Here is a 23,114-nt window from a genome sequence, read left to right on the forward strand (position 1 = left end):
GGGTGAAGAAGCATTTCCTTGGAGTCGATTGAACTATTTGAGGTTTTTTTTTTTCCGTGTGTTCAGCAGTGATCGGGTTATTTTGCGGCACTCTCTCTGACTCACACTTTCTTGATAGAATTATACATTCATAAGTTCTAAAAAATAAATACCTCATTAAGCATGGGATAGTTATGAGTGGTGCCAGTTGAAGGATGGTTTATAAATGACGAGTCCTTTTACAATCCGGGCCAAGTTTGCTAGATTCAGGGCTGCACAGGGTATCTTGCTAAGGTACAATTTGAAAACTCATTGTTGCGGATCCAAGATGAAGTCAATATTCTTCTGTGTAAAACATTGTTCAAATTATTCGGAGACTTATTTACCCTTGTGTTAGTGTGGTATATGGAATGTGGCATATGTTTTATCTTGACCTTTAAAGTATATACTTTATTGAATATTGTTTTGATTGTTTAAGCGCTTTGTGACCCTGGTCTAGAAAAGCGCTATATAAATAAGAATTACTTACTTACTTACTATATGTATTTTCTAGAACGTCAAGAAGGTCGTTCACCTTGACCCAGAGACAACACAAGGGATACCTCACACACATTTGTTTTCGGGCCATCGAGTCACCTTGACCCTGAGATAAAACAAGGGTTAAAGGGGCATCTTCGAATTTTTTTCCTTCATAAAATTCAAATGTAGCAGCTTTGCACTAATAAATCCTCGACTCCCAAAAACTTTTCCACGGCACGTGAGAAATCATCAGTTATGTAGTTGAAAATTGTATTATTTTTCGTAGTCCAAGGGCTTATTTTCCGTGCACCCATTTTACCTGATACTTTTTTGTGTGCCAAATTGTGTTACCAACTTCGGAAGTGGTAAATGTTTGGTCCGTGCTTAGACAATGAAAGTGTGTCGATTAGCTTGTGAATATCCTATAAAATGTATTAAAAAAAATGTCTTTAATATGTTCCGTGAGTCTAAAAGGTTGGGAAACTAAACAACCAATCAGAAGACAGAAAAATAATGATGTCATTGTTTGAAAAAGAGCGGACGAACAGCTGTCAATGTTCGATACAACGGTCCTGATGGAGAATAATATCCAGATGGACTAGATGAAGCGTCTGGAAGCAGCACAGCCGAGAGAAACGCAGGGAAATAAGGATAAAATTAGTTACTGTTGGAATTAATTCACACAATTTCATTGGACAACGTATAAGAGTTTGAAATGTAGGTCAAGCTCCTCGGATAAAGTTGGTGCTACGAGTGAAGGCTTTGACCGCACATCCCCTGGATTCCTCTTCAAGTGCAGCAACATATGCGCAGCGGAAGCCTTTGGAAAATCAAACAGCACTCAGTGAAGCGTCTGAAGAAAATTACCAAATCTTCTGTCTGAGTCCAAATGTGTTTTATTATTACAACTCAAGGTCAGGAGCGGATAAAAAGCTCCAATTTTTTTTATTAGAGTACGACTTTTCATTAAACGTAAAAAAGGTTGGTTTTAACACCTCGTCTCTTTCATTTGAGGTAAATTGAGCCACAAAATCATAAGAAAAAAGGCAACTTCAAAAACTGTATTTCTCGAGTCACAATTTTTTCCACGCCGTCGTTCATTACTAGTTATTGCTTGAAGGAATTAAGGCAACATCAGAGTGGTTATTGCTCAAACTGTCAAGAAAGCCCCCACCCCCCCCCCTCAAAAAAAAAAAAGATTCCACATTATCATACTGATGAATTCTTTTCTGCTCTAAGCACAGAGGAAATCTTCATTAGACTCGGGGATGAGGGCGGCAGGTTGAGTGTCTCCACCACACACTCGACATTTCCCCGGCGTGCTGTCCTAAAAAAAAAATAAAAAAAAAACGATATTTCCGTGCGTCCAATCCACACGGCTTTTGCTTAAAAGTGCTCCGTTGAAGGTCGCGACCCCCTCGCAGACTCATCAGCCTTCGGGTAAACATGACGAGCGAATATTCCACTTGGCTACTCCGGGAAGACGAGGATGGAGTCAGACGGCGTGGATGTGGATTATTCTCAGCGATGTAAGCTCGCGCGCAGCCGTCGGTGGTTATGGAGATCAACCTGGCTTTATTTAGCAGTGACAACATGGCAGAATTTGAAGCGTGACGTCACCGTCGGCGATACACCTGCTCCTACATTCCGGCTCCGGGGCTCTACAGTCGGAGACCATCTTTCACTTCGGCTTAGTCTCTCGGAGACAGAAGCGGACATTAAATAACAATCGGCTTTTTTTTTTTTGTCCATGCAGTCAGCTGAAGGACCAAAATTCTGTTGGTGATTTTACAAGACTGTGCTATGACATGACCCATCCTGTATGACACGTATTGTATATAACATATTTGACACCTCAAGTATAGTAGAATATTCATCGCTAGCTCCATTTTTTCTCCAAACATTCACTGGTTTCCTGTTGTAAAAATGTCCTTAATTCGAAAAAAAAACTTTATTAAAGACATTAAGAATTTGTCTTTTCATTGCAGATCTACTCAGCTGACTCTAATGTCACCTATAGAAACAGTATGTTACGTAATGGACAGATCATGAAAGTGTTACAGGTATTATGTAATGATGTGTTGATGAAGCTTCATGAAGCAGTGTCATTATTTTCAGAGTCCACTAGATGGTGGTCTCTGCACTATTTTCCTTTGTTTTCAAAAACTGTTCTAATGAAACATCATTTTTAAACTGATGGCGCCACCTACTGACTTCTAAACAACATGACACTGCAGGTCCAAACATCGGAGACATTCATTCATTCAATGAGTTTTCTTTTTTGTTCACTATTAAGATTTTACCTGAAGGCATCAACACTATAGGGGAATACATGTGGAATGATGTACTCGACAATCTAAATTGAAAAACTGCCTTATTTTCCATTTTCTTGTTTCTTCCTTTTTCATTATGAATTGATGAGTCACTTGACATGGTTTGCACTTCACAGGTGTGTCTTGATTTGGTTACAATGATGTAATGTCTTAATTTCTTATTTTTGGCCGTAGTGTTGTGTAGAAGTCAATTTGAAACTAGTGATGGTCTGATGAAGCTTCATGAAGCAGTGTCATGTTGTTCAGAGGTCAGTAGGTGGCGCCATCAGTTTAAAAATGTTGTTTCATTAGAACAGTTGTTCAAAACAGAGGAAAATAGTGCAGAGACGCCATCTAGTGGACTCTGACAATAATGACACTGCTTCATGAAGCTTCATAAGTCCATCACTAGTTGAAACACAAAAAAATGCATTCTAAATGCATCTGTTAAGGGAATTGATTATTTGTATTTTGTAAGAAAAATAAATTATAAATTCAATATTCAAGCTGTTTCTCTTATAGATAGAATTGTGTTTTTAATTCTCACTTAATCTTCACTTACTTGTTTACTCACCAATCAAGAGAGAACCGTAACCCTTGTGTTGTCTTCTGTGTCAAGGTGAGTAAACACAAGGGTTACCTCAAACTCATCGGGACAGTGGGTCACTTTGACCCTGAGAATAATCAAGAGTTAAGTAAACTTCATCGTCTTTAAATCTGTAAATTGACAAGAAAAACGTGGGTTAATAACCAATTTGCCCGGGTTTAGAATCCAACAGGTTTGAGCATAGATCACATTGAACTCTGTCTGTGTTTAGAAATGTTAACTCTCATCTAATCAATGGACAAAAGGAAAACGTCCAAAAACGTATCCCCAAAATATGAATTGAATATGATCAAACGTAAAAAGGAACTAGTAACTGATGACATAGTTTAACTTCTTCAACAAGCAAGAGTGATCCATTGATGAAATTAAAAGGCTTCATGGTGATGTTGGTTCAACAGCCTCATAGTTGTGATTTTGAAATTAACTTGGATCATTGTTGTGTAGATAGACTATATTTTCCTCATGTTTGGGCTTGTGCCCCCCCCCCCACCCCCTCGGCAACAAAACAAAAAAACTTTAAGATGATTGAATTTCCACAAAGCATGAACGGCTCCAAGTGCAGTTTGAGCCGCGTGAGTCACAACCGTGATGATTCCAAATGAATAAATGACAAAGCGACTTGAGCGTGATGATGATAAGACTTCACGAGCGCCCCGCGAAAAAAAACAACAACGTGTGTTTACAAGAGGAATTTTCCTTCTGTTCCTCTTGGCTTGTATCCATTTGTTTTTTGAAAAAAGCTGGCAGAGGAAACGAGGGCTATTGTTGCGCACTGTCGACGCAACACTGGCTCGGAAACGTCAATGCGGACGCTGAATATTCTCCACACGAGGTTGCTAGTCATTTATGCTGATTTTTTTTTCATTTATATTTTTGCTGGCGCAGCTCATCTGAACAGTATAGCGTGTCAGTGCATATGTGAAGCTCATCATCTTTGGTGGGAATTTACGAAATGTTTCACAAAGCAAGTTTTTCCGCTCGGTGATTTTTCTTCTTCTTCTTCTTCCTCTCTGAACTTGTGTCTCTTTCGCTGTGTTTTCATCCTAGGATCTGAAGAAGGTGCTGTCTTTCCCCCCGTATCCTGGGGAGTTTCTGCACCCGGTCGTGTATGCCTGCACGGCGGTCATGTTGCTCTGCCTCTTTGCCTCCATCATCACCTATATAGTGCACCACAGGTACGTCTGCAACTCCACAGTTGACGCGTGTTTAAAAATAGAGAAACGGAAACAGAGATTGTTTAAAATCTGCAACCAAATCAGAAAAAGTTGACAAAAAGATCTTTTTTTTCTCTTTTCTCTATTGACCTGATTCCTTGGGTCTCTAATATTTTAAATATTTCTAAGCTAAATTAAGTTAATTTTACTTTTCTATTATTTAACTGGTATTTCTATTTTCATTTCTCTACCAATTATGTTTAAAAAAAATTAAACAAAACAATATATTGTACAAAATAATTCATTTTAAAAACAACATTTAGACAGATTTTTTTTAGGATAAGATAAGTACAATAAGTTACAATATTTAAGGAGAAACTTAAATAAACAAATGTAATTAAATGATGAAAACAAATTATTATGGCCAACTATGAAGCGACCCTTTCTGATGTGATTTTAACTCTTTTTTTTTGCATTGTTTTTGTCTATCTATGTTTATTTGTGTTGAAAAATTATTTTATAAAAAGTTTATTTTATAGCATCATATATTACATTTTTCATCAAACATGTAGAATTGTTTTTGATATAACTTACTTACTAAAACGTTTTGTATTCATCTTATCATGTTTTAACTCCTTTAAATCCCAAATAAAACAGTGGGTTTATTAATGCTGTATTTCTTTTTAAAGTCCTGTTTTTATAGTGACCATTATTGTTGTAGATTCAGATTCATTGAGTGATAGCTCATGAACTACTTCATATTTTGGGTAAACAAGAACTAATTGTATTTCCTGTTGTACATTATCGTGAACAAAATTATTCTTGTGTCTGTCAACATCTCACTTTCTCAGTTCAAAGTTCAAAGTGCAAAACCAGGTTAAAACATACTATAAAAAGACACATACTGAAGACCAAGATCAATTTAAGACGCACTTATTTTAACACATTAGTTGCCCTTTAAAGATGATTCCCACACAACTACACTTTCCTTAAGCTTGGTTTTACTGTACAGATGACAAAACGTTGTGTAACCAAGCGGGTGAGTCAGCGGCTCACTAAAGACTTTCCTCCGAAAGGCTCGGACGAAATAATTAGCGTGTTTTGTTGATCATTGGAACAGCTGGAGGGAGAAAACAGACCTTGCAAAGAAACAAGAATTTGTCCGATAAGTGCTTTAAAAGAAAGTTGAGGTTAATTGAATTGAAGATGGAAGCTTGCTAGCTTTCACAAAGAAAATTACAATGAATAGCCGGCAGGAATGCTGCCCCGATGTAAACCCTGTTTCCATAGGGATTTAAATTGGACGTCCTGATCATGAACACTTCAGTTGTTTAGCTTTTATATGTTCGCTGTAAAGTCTCTGATTCTATTCTATTCTATTCATCTCACTATATTGATAATCATTGTATTCTTTCTCTTCTACACATACAATTCCTGTGTTGTTTTTAGACTGTTCTGATTCTTATGTGGCGATAAAATCTGAAGCATACATTTAACGAAAAACAGTTGAAAATATTTCTGTCTGAGGTTTTATATCGGCTGTAATCTTCTTGAAAAATAATTGTTTGTAGCAAAATATAGAAAAAAAAGAACTATGAACTAGTTATATTTGATTCTGTGAACTTTACAATTTTTTGAGTTATGAACTGTGAACTGAATTAGTTCATTTTAAAATCCGTAAACCGAACCTTGAACTAGTTCACATTGAAGGTGACCTTTCCCACCACTAGGGGCCATATTATGAATTTGATTAAGTCCCTCATCATGACCATTGTTTTGAACTTATTCCTTTATAAAGTTATCCCCCGTCTGAAATCCGGGCGAACGAGAGGTTACGAGAGCGGATGTAATAATGGTTTCACTCCTCCTCCAGCCAGCTTCTTGGCCAATCACAGCAGAGTGGGTGTGGTTATGGTAAACAAGATTTAATCTCCAGATAAATCAGCTGTTTCCGGCACTTTATCTAATGTAAATATTTAAGTCAAAAGATTTTTACAAACGGACACATACTGATGATACAATAGAGTCCAACATCTATTTAAGACTTAAATCAACACATAAGTTGACCTTTAAAGATTATTTACCTACTATAGGATGTCGGGTCGCCATTTTAAAGTTTAGAAAGGGGCGTCACATGCAAAGACAGTTTTTAGAAAAGCAGCATGATACACTTAAGCTTGGTTTTATTGAAAGATGACAAAATGTTGTGTAGTGAGAGAGTCAGACTTCCTTCCGAAAAGGCTAAGACGAAATAATTAGCGTGTTTTGTTGATCATTGGAACAGCTGGAGGAGGAAGAAGAAAAAAAAATCTCCTGAAGGTGCAGTTACTCCGCCGAACTTTTCCTTTAAACTTCTCTAATGGTCCCTCCAACAGATGCTCGCCCATCCTCACCTTCGTACCTCCACAGTTTACTGTTTCACAGCCACACGTGAGTCAGAGGCTCCAGGCGAGCGCCGGCCCATCTGACTAAGAGTATGCAAACACACACCACCATCTGTGCATGTGTGTGTGTGTGTGTCTGAGTGTACGATCCAGCTTTTCACCTAAGTGTAGGCTTGTAATAGATTTCTGAGAGGTACTTAGGACCTCTTTGTTCCTGCACCATGTGGCGCTGGTGGTTTTTTTTTCACTCACCAGCTTTCCGTCGCTTCTCTTTCTGCCTCCTCTTGCCGAGGGGATGCCGTTATAGACGGCGTGGTTTATCGCAGCGTGTCATTTCATCACGGCCGCTCGTCTCCGCCGCTCATGTGGCATTAGGGCTGTAGCTCCCCGATAGAAAAAAACAGCGTTACATACATATAAACCTTCATCCTTCACGATCCTGGCTCATCTATTTCCTGCAGATTTGTTGTTTTTTTTTTACGTGTGATTTCGACTCGTATTTATCTATTTATGGTGTCGGCGGATCATTTCCCCGGGGTTCATTCAAAGATTGAATCATGGAAGATGAGGATCTGTGAGGAGGAGGTGGAGTGGAGGAAGTGGATGAGGGGGGGGTGGGGGGGGGCGGAGAAGGATGGAACCGGCGGAGACGAGTAATGATGTCAGAGCAGCAGCAAAAGTGAAGCTTTATATTTATGACATGATGTCTGGTTTGGAGCAGCAAGTTGCCCTTTTTTTTTGCATTTAAATGGAACTTATGAATTCATTATTTCCTTTTCCCTTATTTGTGCGACTCTACATCTTAATACACACAACTACTTACAGTAAATTGTTGTCATACAGAAAGTATTATTGTATACATTAGTATAGCATGTCATTAACAATTTCCACAAGTTAATCAACCCCTTGAAAAATTTACATCATTTTAACAATGTAGATTTATTCATTACTTACCCCGTAGAACAGGGGTCCCCAAACTTTTTTTCCTGTGAAGGCCACGTATCTTTTCCCGGGGTCAGTTTATAACGGAAAAAGTTTGACTTTCCTAAATGTAAACATTTATTGTTTTCCAGAAAGACACACATAACCAAATATTAAAAACCCTCTCTGGGTTCTTCACAGGAAAAATGTCAGAAAATAAGTTATTAAACTATTTAAATAGTAACGCTATTTATGAAAAAGTAACACTATTTATGAAATAAGTAACAGTATTTATGAAATAAGTAACATTATTTATGGAATAAGTTACACTATTTATGAAATAAGTAACACAATTTATGAAACAAGTAACACTATTTATAAAATAAGTAACCCTTTTTGTGGAATAAGTAACACTATTTATAAAATAAGTAACACAATTTATGAAATAAGTAACACTATTTATGAAATAAGTAACACAATTTATGAAATAAGTAACTAAATTTATGAAATAAGTAACACTATTTATGAAATAAGTAACACTATTTATGGAATAAGTTACACTATTTATGAAATAAGTAACACTATTTATGAAATAATTAACACTATTTATGGGATAAGTAACACTATTTATGCAATAAGTAACACTATTTATGAAATAAGTAACACTATTTATTAAATAAGTAACACTATTTATAGAATAAGTTACACTATTTATGAAACAGGTAACACTATTTATGAAATAAGTAACACTATTTATGGAATAAGTAACACTATTTATGGAATAAATAATAACCAAGTAACCCTCGCTGGAATCTTCACAGAAAAAAAGTCCATAGAACATTAACTTTATCTTAACAGGTAAAAGTTCCCCCAAGTTTTTGTGTTTCTTCCTTATAATCCTTTTCCAGGTTTCAGTAGACATGTAGACACCGCGGTTTGCAGCTCTCTCCCATCAACTTCACTGTGAAAACCACAAACGCTAACAACTTAGCCCATTAGCATTAGGGCGAAGACGGACAGGTTTACACTTGGTTGGAAGTTCCGCCATCTTATAAAAACACACAAAAAAAAAACAACTGAGACGAGATGAAAAGTATTTACAATATTTTGCTTTAGCAAAAGGGGTTGAAAGAGACGAGCGTCTGCCTGGATCACTCGCATTTGAGTAGCTCATAAGTTAATCTTACTTCCGTGTATATACTGAGCCGCCAGTCATGGCAAGCAAGCGTAGCAAACTGTGCCGCACAGCTAACAGACAGAACGAGACTATACGACTGCGAGACACACGATCACAGATTGACAACTTTACGGAACATGACAACCAGTATGGTTGTAGAGATGGATTTTATCCCAGTAGATCTTATTATGATTCCATTTGTTTATACTCAGAATGACTCATTCAAGAGAGAAAAGTGATCTATAATTGAGGTGTTTAAAAAATGTATTACTATATTGCAAAGGTTGTGATTTTATTAAATTTTATGTCAATTTCCATGTAGTCACGAGCGCAGAACAAGAGAGATGGACGTAAAGACTCCACTTTTACGCACTGACGTCGACAGACAACAACAAAACAACAACGTTAACATCAACCACAACATAAATAATATTTAAAAATAAAAAATTACAGTCATAAGGCGTCAAAACGACATAGTCAAAACACTAGCAACAACAACGTTATCAACCACAACATAAATAATATTAAAAGTTGAAAGAAACAACATGTCAAGAGATTAGTTTTGAAGTAAATATTTTGTTTGGTGAAAAATGGGTAAAAAAAAACAATTGAGAAATTTTGAATAATTACAATAGAAAATATTTTATGACTATATGTAAACCCAAGATAAAAGGGGTGTTAAAACAGTTAGCATATCTAGAATAATATAAAACGTCATAATAATGAAAAAAGGGGGAAAAGATTGTGTCGTTTTTAGAGTCATACAGATTGTTTCCTCTCTAAGGGTTTCCATTTAGGTACTTTGAGTTCTTGGGCTCGCCCGGAAAGAAAGAGTGTACTATAGATTCAAGCAGCGAGAGCTTTCTAATATATTCAGTTACTCAAATGTCCTCTGGAAATACCAGTTAACATCGCCTCACATCTCAAGTCTCTCAGTCCCACATATGTCCACGTCCTCCATCAAATATGTCGCCCTGGGGGGGGCGGCTTTGAATGGCCCCCTCATTAACACCACCTCTTCCACACCTCGCTCGCGGCGCCCGCCCACCAACAGCGCGTCTCTGTTTAGCAACACTCGAGTCGTGTCGCGTCACTCCAGCCGACTGAGAGGATCAACCGTGAAACATTAAGAGCTGTGTGTTAGTGTAATTGGACAGGGTGTGAGGAAGTGTGTTCCACGATCTGATCCTGCAACGTTTCTCACTTCTACTGTACATGTCACACGTTCTTCATGTTGTTCCTTCTCAAGATTTTTTTTTTTTTTACAGCTCATCATAGTCATTAGTTCGAGCGCCAAACTGTGCCGAAATCAGTACGACCCAGGGATTTGTAATTAGTTTCGATTGTGATTTTTCATTAAGCTTTCTTTTTATTGTGTTCTCCCCGTTTGTTTCCTCTTCAGCTGTGAAACGTTTTTTTTTTATTCTAATATTCCCAACAAACAAGCATTAAGGTAAAAAAGGAACTTTTATACAACATCATAATTGGCTGATAGTCATTCTAAATATGTATTTCTTCAAAACAAACTTAAGGCCGCATTTATATTTTCCTTGTTCACATAGCAGTTACAGTGATCTTTAACACCCTGTGTATATATGCTGTCTATTTGAAAAACAATGCATTATTTATATAAAAAATGTAACTTTTTCAGCTGTAAAAATGTTCTTAATGTGTTCAGATTCCGAATTTCACCTCAGATAGCAGTGTTAGCAATTAGCTAAGCTAGCATTCATGTAAAATGTTCCTTCACTTTACAAAATGAACTCAACTTCAACATGTGTAAATATAATTGAATATATATTTGTTTAAATCATATTAAATTGATTGATGATTTGCCAGCTTAAGATCTTGGTTCCTGGTTTTTTTAATTGGATGTCTATGATGTCACTTAAAGAAACTGAGAAGATGGATTTCCTTTACGTTTGGAATTGCTTGATATCTACATAGCGCCATAAAAGCTGTTAATGCAAAGACTTTGGATAATAATGTTGAGTTTTGACAAATCAAAGTTTACATAAAAAAGGTTTTTCTAGATATGAAATGATCACAAAATCCAGTTAGTGTTTGTGCAATAGTCCAGTAGTGTCGATGTCAAACTGCGAGACTGGCACGGTTACCAACTTAAATGTAAGAATTTAAACTTTTATTTTAAATGAAAGAGTAAAAAATAACTGTAAAATATTGGAGATTTGTTAATAAACACATTTTGAAATTATTTTAAATTAATAGTTTCTCTCCTGAATTTGTTGTCCATGTCTTTGGTAAAAAAAAACATGTATTTTTAGTTTATCAATAAACTTACATTATGTAATTCCACTTCCATCCTCAAGTGGACCGCTCTCATTCTTGTCCTTACACAACTGCGTGACATTGTCTTTGCTAAACTTTTTTTGTTTCATCCATCCGGCAGCTCAAAATGAATCTCATGGGTGATTCAATGATGTATGGAATCGTTGAGGTGTTTTATCTGCAGTGATGGGCTGCTTGAGAGCTGAATCAGAACTTCTGCCAGGCCATTAATGTGAAGAGATACTTCCTTTCCAAGGCCCCGAAAAAGACGGATGAGGATACACAGTGTCAGCTTTCAGGGTTTTTTATTTGCAGTGAGCAGTCTGGTGGGTAGTTCAAATCCCAGACTAAAGAGTTGACAGTGGCGCCAATAGTTAAGTTAACTAAAAACTAGTTTGTAGCTTATTGTATTGTTATTTTGTCTACTTCAAACTCTCCAAGAAACATTCTTTTATCTATATTTCATGTATATTTATTTTTACTTATTTTATTTAAAGACACTGACAGGAAGTTGATGAGGTTTCATGAAACGGTTGATGATGTTTCACGATACAATATGAGTCTCTATCTGCTTGGAAAGCCATGATTCTGACTAATTCAATGTAACCTTTCCCAATATTTTAAAATAAGAGCGCCACCTACTGGACCCTGATCATTTTAAACAGTGCATCATGGAACCTCATCCACTGTTTAATGAAACCTTTAGTCCGGCATTACACGTGTAACACATTCATTATCATTTTGTTAATAATTTCAATTTAATCAATCTTGTTAGAAGGTTGTAGGTTTGATTGTCACTTGGCCCCGCTCTTGGATCATTATTTTTTTGTGTGTATTTACTTTTTCAATGTGTTCACATGGCTTCGCCCACTGGTTTCCTTCCACAGTCATAAACCATACAGTTTATTGATGATTGTAAATAATCAGTGCTTGTGATTGTGTGAACAAATGGTTCTTTTTCTTTATGTGTGTCCTTGGTAAGCTGGTCAAGTGTCTGACACCGGGGTAGCTGGGAGGGCAACGTGCAACTGCAATCAATCAAGCAAAATATTAAATAAAGTAATGATCGCTTTTAGTTTGTATATGAAGTTGTATGGATCCTCTATAGTGATGTATTCATGAAGAAATACGCAAGAGAGAGATAATGGTCTTTGCCCCTCCTCCAGTCAGCTGTAATCACACCCCGCTTTGTTTATGCAACGAGTCCCTTGAAGGTGGAGACCTCTGGGATTGATAATAACGTGTAAAGACAAACTTTGATGCTTGACCAATCCAAGCAGAGTGGGTGTGGCTATCATAACAGGATTTTATCTCCAGAAAAGCAAAACGTTTTCAGTGGGCGGGGCTTAAGATCATTTCCTAATGTAAATATTTCAATGAAATGAGAAAAAAACAGACATAGTCTGACGAGTACGATAGAGTCCGACATCTATTTAATTATATTTAACACATTTGTTGCCCTTTAAATTTACCAAAATGTATCCTTTTCTTTACTTAATTTTCCCAGAACTGAATGGACCTTAAGGTATCGTCCATTTTTACTGCTTCTGCTAATTATTGCGCCGCCGTCTTAGCGAGCTAGCCGTTAGCATATCAATCATTAAAACAAGTGACGAAAGACATCGACGCATGTTCCGAGTCCACTCCACGTTAAAGATCCTTCGCGCTCAGTTTGCTCTTCCGATGATGAAACTGCTGGACTGAAGTTCCTCGACGCGCAATGTATCATTTTACACCGTCCAGACTTTTATTGGCAGTTACGGTCGGCTGGGTGATAGCCCGGGATGCGGGAAGCGGACACTTTTATTCCTGCACATTCTGGGACATGGAGGGGTGTGGGGGGGTGTGGAGGGGTTGCCGGGTTAATGTACTTGACCCAGAAGAAACCCCAGAGCAGAGCCTATGAAAACCTTCTCCCTGGGAGACCCGGGAGTCTGATTTATGGCCCCTGCTGCTGTACTGGAGTTCAGCGCTTGGACTGTATCTGCAGCGACTCCCAGAACCCCCTCCTCTTCCTCAGCGCAGTTCCAGACACGCCTCATAGCTCAGCAGCTGAGCCGCCGCTTCATCTACAGTAGACTCACGTGCCGTCCTGCTTTTCCATGGCGGGGCTTCAGCGCGTGGATTATTCGATTTTTTTTAAAAGTGACTTGAAATGGACACATAGATGATAAATTAGACGACTGCACTATGAAGGTGTATAACTGAGGATCAATGCAGGGAAAAAAAAGAAAAAGTGTTGGACTTGCTTCGGCCATCTGTTTAGCTCCGAGCTCTCTCACACTTTCACAAACACACGCAGAGCTGCTGGCGTTGAGCTCGAATCCAAACGTGGCTGAAAAACACAGATGATGCTCAAGAAGTTATTTTACATGAAGATGATTTTTTTTTCAGAGCGAAGTCGTATATCAGTTTGTTTGTGTCCCTTAAATGAATGACTGGCGATGATTTGGTCAAAAAGGTTTTAAAATTACTTGTCATGGACCTGAAAGTCTCACAAAATTAAAAAAAAAATGGTCTCTTTATATGTTTTCATGAATGTATTGTTTATTTATTTAATTAATAATAAATTTGATTATTTGTTTGAAAAAAAAAAAATCGTCCAATTATATTATTTTACTTTTATTGTTTCTCTTGTTTAGACTATATATTTTTTTTCATTTGAAACTTATTTCATCATTAATATTAGATTTTATTTTTCTACATAAATATTTGCACTCAAAAAAAAAATCTATTTATTTTATTTAGATTCATTATACATTTTTCTTGCTTATAAAATTTTACTTTACTTAAATGTATATATATTTATTTTTTCTAGGTTATTTATTCAAAGATAATGTAATACACCAAAGTACAATATAAACAATAATACAATATATACTATATATATTTATATACATTTAAATTATCACTTTTATTTTGCTTTAACTCTTTCTTTCTGTATTTGTTGTTTAATTTCATGTAATTTTTTTAATCTTTGTATTATTTCTATTTTATGTATTCAAAAATATTCCATTAACTGACTATAAAATAAATTGTATTTTATTTTATAATAACGATAAATGATTGGTCTATTTGAATATGGAGAGATGGTTTCTAATTTGTAAATAATAAATAGCTGATCCTTAGGGGGTTACGTATATAGGCTGAAATGTGACATGTACAATAAATTAATTTAAATTTATTCTAAATTCTCTCTTCAGTTCCGATGATGCCTTCATCTTTTGTGGCTCTACTGTATTTCTCTTCCGTTATTCAATCCCGACATGAAAAGGAATTCCCCGACAGGCACATTGTTGTCATGAATATGTGAGAGCGAAGGCTTTACATTACTTGACCTATTTAGCCAATTCCCCAATAGCTGGTTTGGAAATTGATAATGTGTGTTAAGTGCTTCGCTCGCGGCTACACAACCGGTCGCTCCTTCATAAAGCCACATTTCGAGGCAACTTTTTCGCATCATGAGAAACTTGGGTCGGACCAGCCGGCTGGAAACGATCTCATTTGATTTCATCAGCGCTCCAGCACTAACTCCTCTTTGTGCGCACATGTGTTGGAAGTGTGCGCTGATCCCTTTCCACGACTCAAATCTCTGAAAGCCCTTCGCCCGCGGCCCATCGTTCCGGAGTAAAGATAGCATTTCTGACACAAAGGGATTAAAATAATACTTCTCTTCTTTAATGCTGCAATATCTGTCATGAAGCGAGCGCGAGCCCTGACCTCTTGATCACAACACACTCTTTGAAAAAGTGACTTTTGTTGTCAGTACTTTTGAAAGCCTTCCTTGGGATGAGTCTGGTTTTAAGAGCCGCATGCTTCTCTCTGTATCACTTAAAAAAAGAGTGAAAAGAATGTATTTTCTTTCACTTCTTCCTAATTGGACCCAGAGGCTGGAGACCATCCCAGCTACTCGGGGTGAGAGACAAGGGACCCCCTGAACAAGTTGGAATTGACTCGTTGAACGATACCAGTTCAGAATGGAAACATGGAAACTTTAAATCAAATACTTTGCTTTCATGCTGGTCAAGAAGAGGTTTTCTAAAAGACAAGCTATGGCTAGTTTTAGGCACCTTCCTGACATTAGGTGGCGCCACCCTTTCCTAAAAGTATGTCTTCTTGCTTGAAAAGTGCTGTCAAGTGTCGGCAATAGGGTTACGATGGCCGGTTTAAAACGGTGTTAAAAAGTAGTAGAAGAGGAAATTGTTGAGTCATCACAAGTGTGTAGCGGCAGTGTTTGATTTGAGACAGTACTACTCTGTTGAATTTTGAGCACTGGGTAAGTACATGCACTGTCTTAACGTGTACTGTAAACCAGTGCACTCAGAGAATTCGGGACACAGCCTGTATGTATTCAGTCTAAAATAGTGATGGGTAGCGATATTCCATACCATAGCGGCACCAGCTCTGGTGGCAACCGGATAAAAAGGAAAGAAAAACAAGGATTTAGGTGCTAGATTTCAGTTATGGGGTTAATTTCGCTGATGAAAATGTTTTGTCTTAAGTAGAAACGTTCAAGATGTATCTCAAAATAGACTCATGCACTCTTGCTATGCATCGAAACCCGCCTGGCGAAGCATTTCACACCAAATTTATACCGATAGAAGGCAACTCAGGGACTGTTACCGTTTGACAAAATTAAGCCCCAAAATAATGCTGACAGAACAGAAATCTGACCTTTTACCATGGAAAAACATTTTTCATTAAAGTTGTATAACACAAACTTTTGCGGTTTTGGGACTGGTTTCTAGTAAAGATAGTTCTAGCAGGAAGTGAGACGAATTGGATGCAATACATTTTTAAGTATATGAAACTTTAGTTCACAGTTTGAGATTGAATTTTAAAAAAATCCTCACACAGAGTAACAGACGGTCTCGCTTCAGTGGATATATCTGACTTCACATTGTGCAGAAAACATACAAGTAAGAAAGAAAAGACCAATGATGTAACCATGTCCTGGTTTATTGTCCCCTTTTAACCGGAACGTTACAATTATCAATTATTATTATTATTAGGCTTTATTTACGTAGTGAAACCCAGAGGGTTCACTGAAACTTTTAGACAATTTAGAATTATAAATGTACCTCTGAACGTTTTCAAATTAAACTGGAGTTCCCAGAGTCTCAGTGTCGCCTAAGTCTTAAAGATACGAGCTAAAATCAACAGCGTAAACAACCTTATCACAACTGAATAAAGTCTTACTCTGAATCCTCTCTTCTTCAAGCAGCTAAGAAAACGTGTTACCGGATGCACTTTTATTCATCCTAATCTCTGCATGTGTGTTTGCTGTTGTTACTTGCTGGCTGCCTCCAGGACCAGAACATGAACTCAGCTTTGTGTTATTGTATTTGTTTTTTCTTGTCTTGTGTTTTATCCTCTAACTTTGTTTCTGGCAGGAGTTTAAAAGTGCAAAAATGGTTAATAAACACTATCTTCTTTGGTGTAAGATTGTTTGTTAAGATCCAAGTTGTTTTTTTAAACCCAGTTTAAGTTCCTCTACGAAGTAGGACATGATTCCTAGTAGCAAAAAAGCTCAAAAATAGACATAAAATGCCAGGATAAGAAACAGATTAATCAATTTTGTTGGATTACCAGCTGGATCCATGGATCTTTTGAAGGATTTTATTTGTCTTTCAGGCGCATGGTTGCGCAGTGTTTAGCACCTCACAGCAAGAAGGTTGCCGGTTCGCTTCCAGGTCAACTTGCCAACTTGTGACCTTTCTGTGTGGAGTTTGTATGTTCTCCCCATGTTGTGTGGGTTTACTCCCGGCACTCCGGTTTCCTCCCACAGTCCAAAAACATACAGAGGTTGATTAGAAAATTGGGGAAATTGTCCGTAGATATGAGTGTGTGTGTGAATGGTTGTCTGTCTTTGTGTCCCCTGTGACGGACTTGTGTCCTGTCCAGGGTGTCCCCCGCCTCTCCCCATAGAATCTTGTTCTATTTCGGGAAATCAACAACCTCAGACATTTTTTCTTTATGGCGCTCTCGACTTCTAAAAAGTATCTTTCCATTAAGTTGCGCACAGAAACGATTCAGCCTCATTTAACTCTAAATTGTTGCTGCTAGCTTAATTCAAAAGGGAGACGGAACATATCGGCCGGGACAACCTGCAGTTCAAGGGCGCTCACATCAACTTAATAATTACTCAAATGAATCAAAGTTGCTTCGGGAGTGGAAAAGGATTTCTGTCTCGGATCAGGCTGTTGAGTGGCTGCCGCTGGTGACATGTCTGCGATGTTCAGACTGTTTATTCTGGGAACGAGCGAGACGGAGCAGAAATGTGGTTATTTTGCCTCTTATTGAGAAGCTCATCATCACAGTACGCTCAAAAAGTTCTTTGTTGTGCTTCCAATCACTTTTATTTGTTATTTTTCCCGTTCCTTTTCTGTTTATTTTAGCAGATTTTACTGTCATTTAACTCTAATTCAACAATCTCTCCATCACAAGAGTCACTTTAAAATCTATTATTTTTTGTTGCCGTGTCTTTTTCTTGTCCTTTTTCACCAAAAAAATAAGTGTCTTATCCTGTTATTTAGGTTTGCTAATGGGTTTCTCTGAAAAATAGCGTTAAAGGTTCTGAACATATTTAAATTACAACTTCAAGAATCAATTGATCTCAACTTACACTGGATAAAAATGGGTTTCACTCTCTCACTATCTGGATCCAGGAAGGTTTTGAAGAATTTGTTTCGTGAGACCGACAAAAACATTGTGTGTGAATTCTAATTCAACAATTATTGAATTTTGAAGGTTGTTTTACTGATATAACCATATGCTTTGTTTGATGAAATGATCCTCTTGGCAGAGGTATGCCCTCTCAAAGTGCTCTTTGATGTATTATTCTTTCAATTAATAGCTAAAACTACATAATTACCTTCATTTAATCGATAATCAATAAGGTTTTCATTCCTGGAATATTGTAGATATTGCATTCTCTTGTGTATTTATTTGTTTTCTATCTGTTTATAGCAAAGGCAGCAGGAAGTGAAACAGAAATAAATGCTTGTTAAAATCTTGTTTTTATGTCTTGGTTAACGATCCCTGAAACCTGAATTAAAGAGCATCGGTGATTAAACCCGACGCCGTGTACCTTTTAACAACTCCAACCTTCTTTTTTTTTTGTTGTCGGCAGTGCGATCCGCATCAGTCGGAAGGGATGGCATATGCTCCTCAACTTCTGCTTCCACACGGCTCTGACCTTCGCTGTGTTTGCCGGCGGCATCAATCGAATCAAATACCCCATCATCTGTCAAGCAGTAAGTGCATTCCGTTTCCATCCGTCGTGCTCTCGCGGCCTGTCAGAAGAGTGATTATGTGTGTCTGTGGCGGTGTCAAACACCGGAGCGCTGGTACCAGGACCTGCGATGACCCGGCTTGAAGGTGTCTTTCACGCTTTAGCCTGATTGTGGGAAAGTGAAGAGACCTGAATGTGTCATGCAATTTATTTGACCACTGTGTTTGCTTCGCCTCACCCAGGTTTGTATCATCTTTTTTTTTTTATAATGAAAACGTCTTTTCCAGTCCAGTTTCTTCCTGAATCCAAAGTTCAGGTGCCTGTCGAGTTTTTGAGCGAGATGTTATCTCTCTTGGTTGTTGTCGTGGGTATGCCCCGGGGCCTCCTCCTGCCTCAGAACCAGGGCCGGGTTTAGGCAGGGGCAAGAGGTGGCCTGGCCCCCTCAAATAAATGTTTTGCCCCCTCAAACTTACATGTAAGTAAGTAAGTAACAGCACAATGCCCCCTCAAGATTTGTGGCTGCCCCCTCATACATGCCTGTCTACACCCGGCCCTGCTCAGAACCCCTCATTTTCAATGACACAGAAGCGTACTACAAGTGTAAATGAGCATTTACCTTCCTTTAGAATACACAGAGGTTCTAGGTAATCGGTTTATAAAAAGAAAAATAGATCCAGTCAATTTTCAAAATAAAATACTCTTGCTTGAATTGTATTTAACATTGAAAAATCAACATTACTCTATAACGATTGACCAAGATATAAGTCGGTGCTTGACTCCTTGGATGAAATTAAAAAAAACAAAAACTAAACTAAACTTTTCGACAAAAGTTTTGATTGATTATGTTCATTTAAAAAGCCCATAATGCAATGTTGCAAGCATCTCTTTGTCAACGTCTGGATCCAGGAAGGTTTTGAAGAATTTTTTGTGAAGAGAATCGACAAAAAACATTGCATGTGAATTCTAACCAATAATTATTGAATCAGGAAGGTTGTTTCAACCATGTGCTTTGTTTTATAGAAGATTGATGATGATTTAAAAAGCCCATAATGCAGTGTTAGTATTCTGGACACCCATCTGGATCCAGGAAGGTTTTGAAGAATTTTTTGTGAAGAGAATCAACAAAAAACATTGCGTGTGAATTCTAACCAACAATTATTGAATCAGGAAGGTTGTTTCAACCATGTGCTTTGTTTTATAAAAGATTGATGATGATTTAAAAAGCCCATAATGCAGTGTTATTATTCTGGACACCCATCTGGATCCAGGAAGGTTTTGAAGAATTTTTTGTGAAGAGAATCGACAAAAACAGTTGTGTGTGAATTCTAACCAGCAATTATTGAATCAGGAAGGTTGTTTCAACCATGTGCTTTGTTTTATAAAATATTGATGATGATTTAAAAAGCCCATAATGCAGTGTTAGTATTCTGGACACCCATCTAGATCCAGGAAGGTTTCGAAGATTTTTTTTGTAAGAAAATTGACAAAAAAGAATTGTGTGGGAATTCTAACCAGCAATTATTGAATCAGGAAGGTTGTTTCAACCATGTGCTTTGTCTTATAAAAGATTGATGATCATTTAAAAAGCCCATAATGCAGTGTTGCAAACATCTCTTCGTCAACACAACATAGAAGAATCACAGACTTCAAATCTGCCAGCTATTGTGACTGAATAAATATTTTCCCAGATCATCCGAGCATCTGTCTGTGCAGATCACTGGGATGAAACCAAGACATGAGATTTGAGCTGTGTGTAGATTTAGGCAACAGATCGACAGAAGTCCGCTTTGAGTTAAGAGCTGACACGGAGCGGGAAATAAATAGATGCTCCCTGACGCGGTCGGAAAGTGTTGTAGTGCTTTATTTATTTATTTATTTTACCTACTGACAGTTCCTGAATTATCCGCTCAGCATCTGCTGACATCAGCAGAGTGTGGTGGAGAAGACGCCCACTGCATTATTTGTGTTCGAGTGTTCGATCAACGCCGTGTTCTCTATCTGTGTAGATCACCTGGACCTCTTGTCTTGTGGAACCAGTCGACTTCGGTTGTTGTCCAATTGATTTATGAGTCTTCAATGATGCATCAGATGTTTATTTCTTTGATTTATACTTTTAGAATCAAATAATAAGTATGAGTATCTGTAAATAAAACAGTATGTAAGATGAATTTAACATCAAGAAAAATGTAACGAGTGATTCAATTCAATTGTATTTAAAGAGGTATTTTAAGATACCAATTTATTTGATATTGAACATGTATAAAATACGTATTTATGTATTTATATGTATATACAGTATGTATTTATGTTAACATGAAAAAGTAAGAAATATAAAATAATAATAAAAAAAGAAGTTTGTAGTTTGAAAAAAAAAAGAAGTAGGAAGAAGTAAAGTTACTATTTTATCTTTATAATATAAGAGAAAAACAGATCTGAGTGAATCACAATAAAGAAAATCCTATTACCTAAATAAAAAGTTCTCATTTGAGCATGTTACCAAATTAAAACCATATTATTCTGTTTAAATATTTTGTCATAAACATTTATCATTGGGAAAAATACAAAAGCTGTTAGATGCATGAATGCCTTAATAATGTAATAACATCAGAGAAAATATCTTGTCATAGCTCTTTATTTTACAGACTTGCTTTAAATTATTCATTTTCATATGTGTGGAATAATATCAATATTATACCGCTGTCAAGGTTTTTTGTATTTGTCTGTTCAATTTGTTTCTCTGTAGGTCTGTTAACAAAATACCTCAAAATGTTCTGGTTGAGAGTAAAATGTTGATGATGGGACGAGATTTAAATGATTTGAAGAGGCTTTGTCATTCACTTGTATGGCTTCGAACTGCTGCTGCTAAACTATATATAAAGTGTAAAAAGAGAAAAAAAATCAGAAAACTTGACTTTATAAAAGGCAGAATACAATTGCATCACAAAACAGACAGTGACAGTGCAGACAAAATGCATTTTTAAAGGCTATTCAAAACCTTTTTTGGTCTTAGAAAAGATTTAAAGGAAAAGCTAAGTATACCAGTGGTGTCGGGGGTTAGGGCAGTCTGCATCCACCCAGTTCAAAGACATTTGTTCATATAATCTTGTGAAACAATCTCCTTGTCAGAGATATGTACTTTCCCAGTGCTTCTCTAGTTTATATCGATCTGTTTTTTTAACTTAAAAAGTATCATTACTTCTGTGTTTTGCACGTTGTCAGGACACTTCGAAACAAGCTAACAAATCAACTCTTCGATCCTCTCCCAGTATTTATCAAGCTTCACATACAAAACGACAACGTTTTGTTTCATCTTTTCTTTCCTCTTTTAACTTTAACCCCAGCATCTCTCAAGTCACTCAAGCTTCAAGGTGTTTTTTTTTTTTTTCCCAGATCCAGGTTAATGCTAGTAGACATGTGATTGCGCCCACTAGACCCACTTTCTGATTGGAGGACGAGTTGTCGAGCGCACACCAGCACACGGCTCTTCATCCTCTGCCCCACGGCTCTCACAGATGTTCCTCCCCATCTCCTCCCAGGAGGACGCACAAGTACAAGCCCGCCTTCCCCGCATGACGGAAGAAACTTCTGAGAAAGTTGGAAGCATTTGACAGTTCTTACGAGCACTTCTTCAACACACGCGAAAACCTTGATTTGTACCCCTTTATCTCCCCATCTGCATCTTAGACTCATCTTCACGCTCTTTATCTGCACGCCACTCTTCAGTCCTGCGCCGCCTCTGCGCTCCACCCGTCGTGACGCTGTCACAGCGCCGCGTTCAAAGTCATCCGCTATCTCTGCTTCTATCTTATCTCCTGACACGACTCACTTTGTCACAATTTGAAGACACTTTTGCCTTTGGATCCCCATCAGTCGGAGGGAACAGCGTGACCTTGTTTCCGTTAGTTTTCACCCCACTCAACCCCTTACCATCGCATTTTAAAGTCCAGCTATTAAATAAACTGGTCCTCTGAAGCAGGTTTTCTCTAAAGTACAGATGTTTCAAGCCCCCACAAGTGTTGGGAGCGGTGGGTGGTCTGTCAGGAGTACCGAAAAGATTGATTTGCCACAAGTAGAACCTTAAATTGAGGAGCAAAAGCATGTATTTTTTCTCGACTACCTTCAGCCTAATGGCTTGAAAAAGTCATTTTATGAACTGAATCTACCAGATCTACTAAACTAGTCCTTGAATTTTTAAAAAATCTTATAGAACCACTGGTCAGCTCTATCAAGAGAAGCAAGTTGAGGTGGCCAAGTCACCTTTTTATAATACCCTCATGGACGCCTCTCTCTGGGAAGGTATATATATATATACCGTATTTTCTGGACCATAAGTCGCACTTTTTTTCATAGTTTGGCCGGGGATGCGACTTATACTCTGGAACGACTTATGTGTGAAATTATTAACACATTATTACCGGTATATCATTTCACGTGTTATTTTCACACTAAACCGCAAGAGGGCGCTCTAGGCCTGTGTTGATCATTTCAGAAGAGGAAGCGCCGCATCTTCTACCTCCGGAGTTGGCGGAGTTGTTTAA

At 37.5% G+C, this 23,114-nt stretch overlaps 1 protein-coding gene across 1 annotated transcript in view; it reads left to right on the forward strand.

Moving 5' to 3' along the window:
* adgra1b (adhesion G protein-coupled receptor A1b) overlaps nucleotides 1-23,114 on the forward strand; it is a 243,757-nt gene that overhangs the window by 198,309 nt on the left and 22,334 nt on the right. Inside the window, exons 15-16 of the mRNA XM_087803267.1 lie at nucleotides 4,465-4,592; nucleotides 18,475-18,598. Coding sequence (XP_087659393.1) covers nucleotides 4,465-4,592; nucleotides 18,475-18,598 — 252 coding nt within the window. The remainder of the gene's footprint in view (nucleotides 1-4,464; nucleotides 4,593-18,474; nucleotides 18,599-23,114) is intronic.

Source organism: Callionymus lyra, chromosome 11 (assembly GCF_982586985.1).
Source record: "Callionymus lyra chromosome 11, fCalLyr1.hap1.1, whole genome shotgun sequence".
Lineage (NCBI taxonomy): Eukaryota > Metazoa > Chordata > Actinopteri > Syngnathiformes > Callionymidae > Callionymus > Callionymus lyra.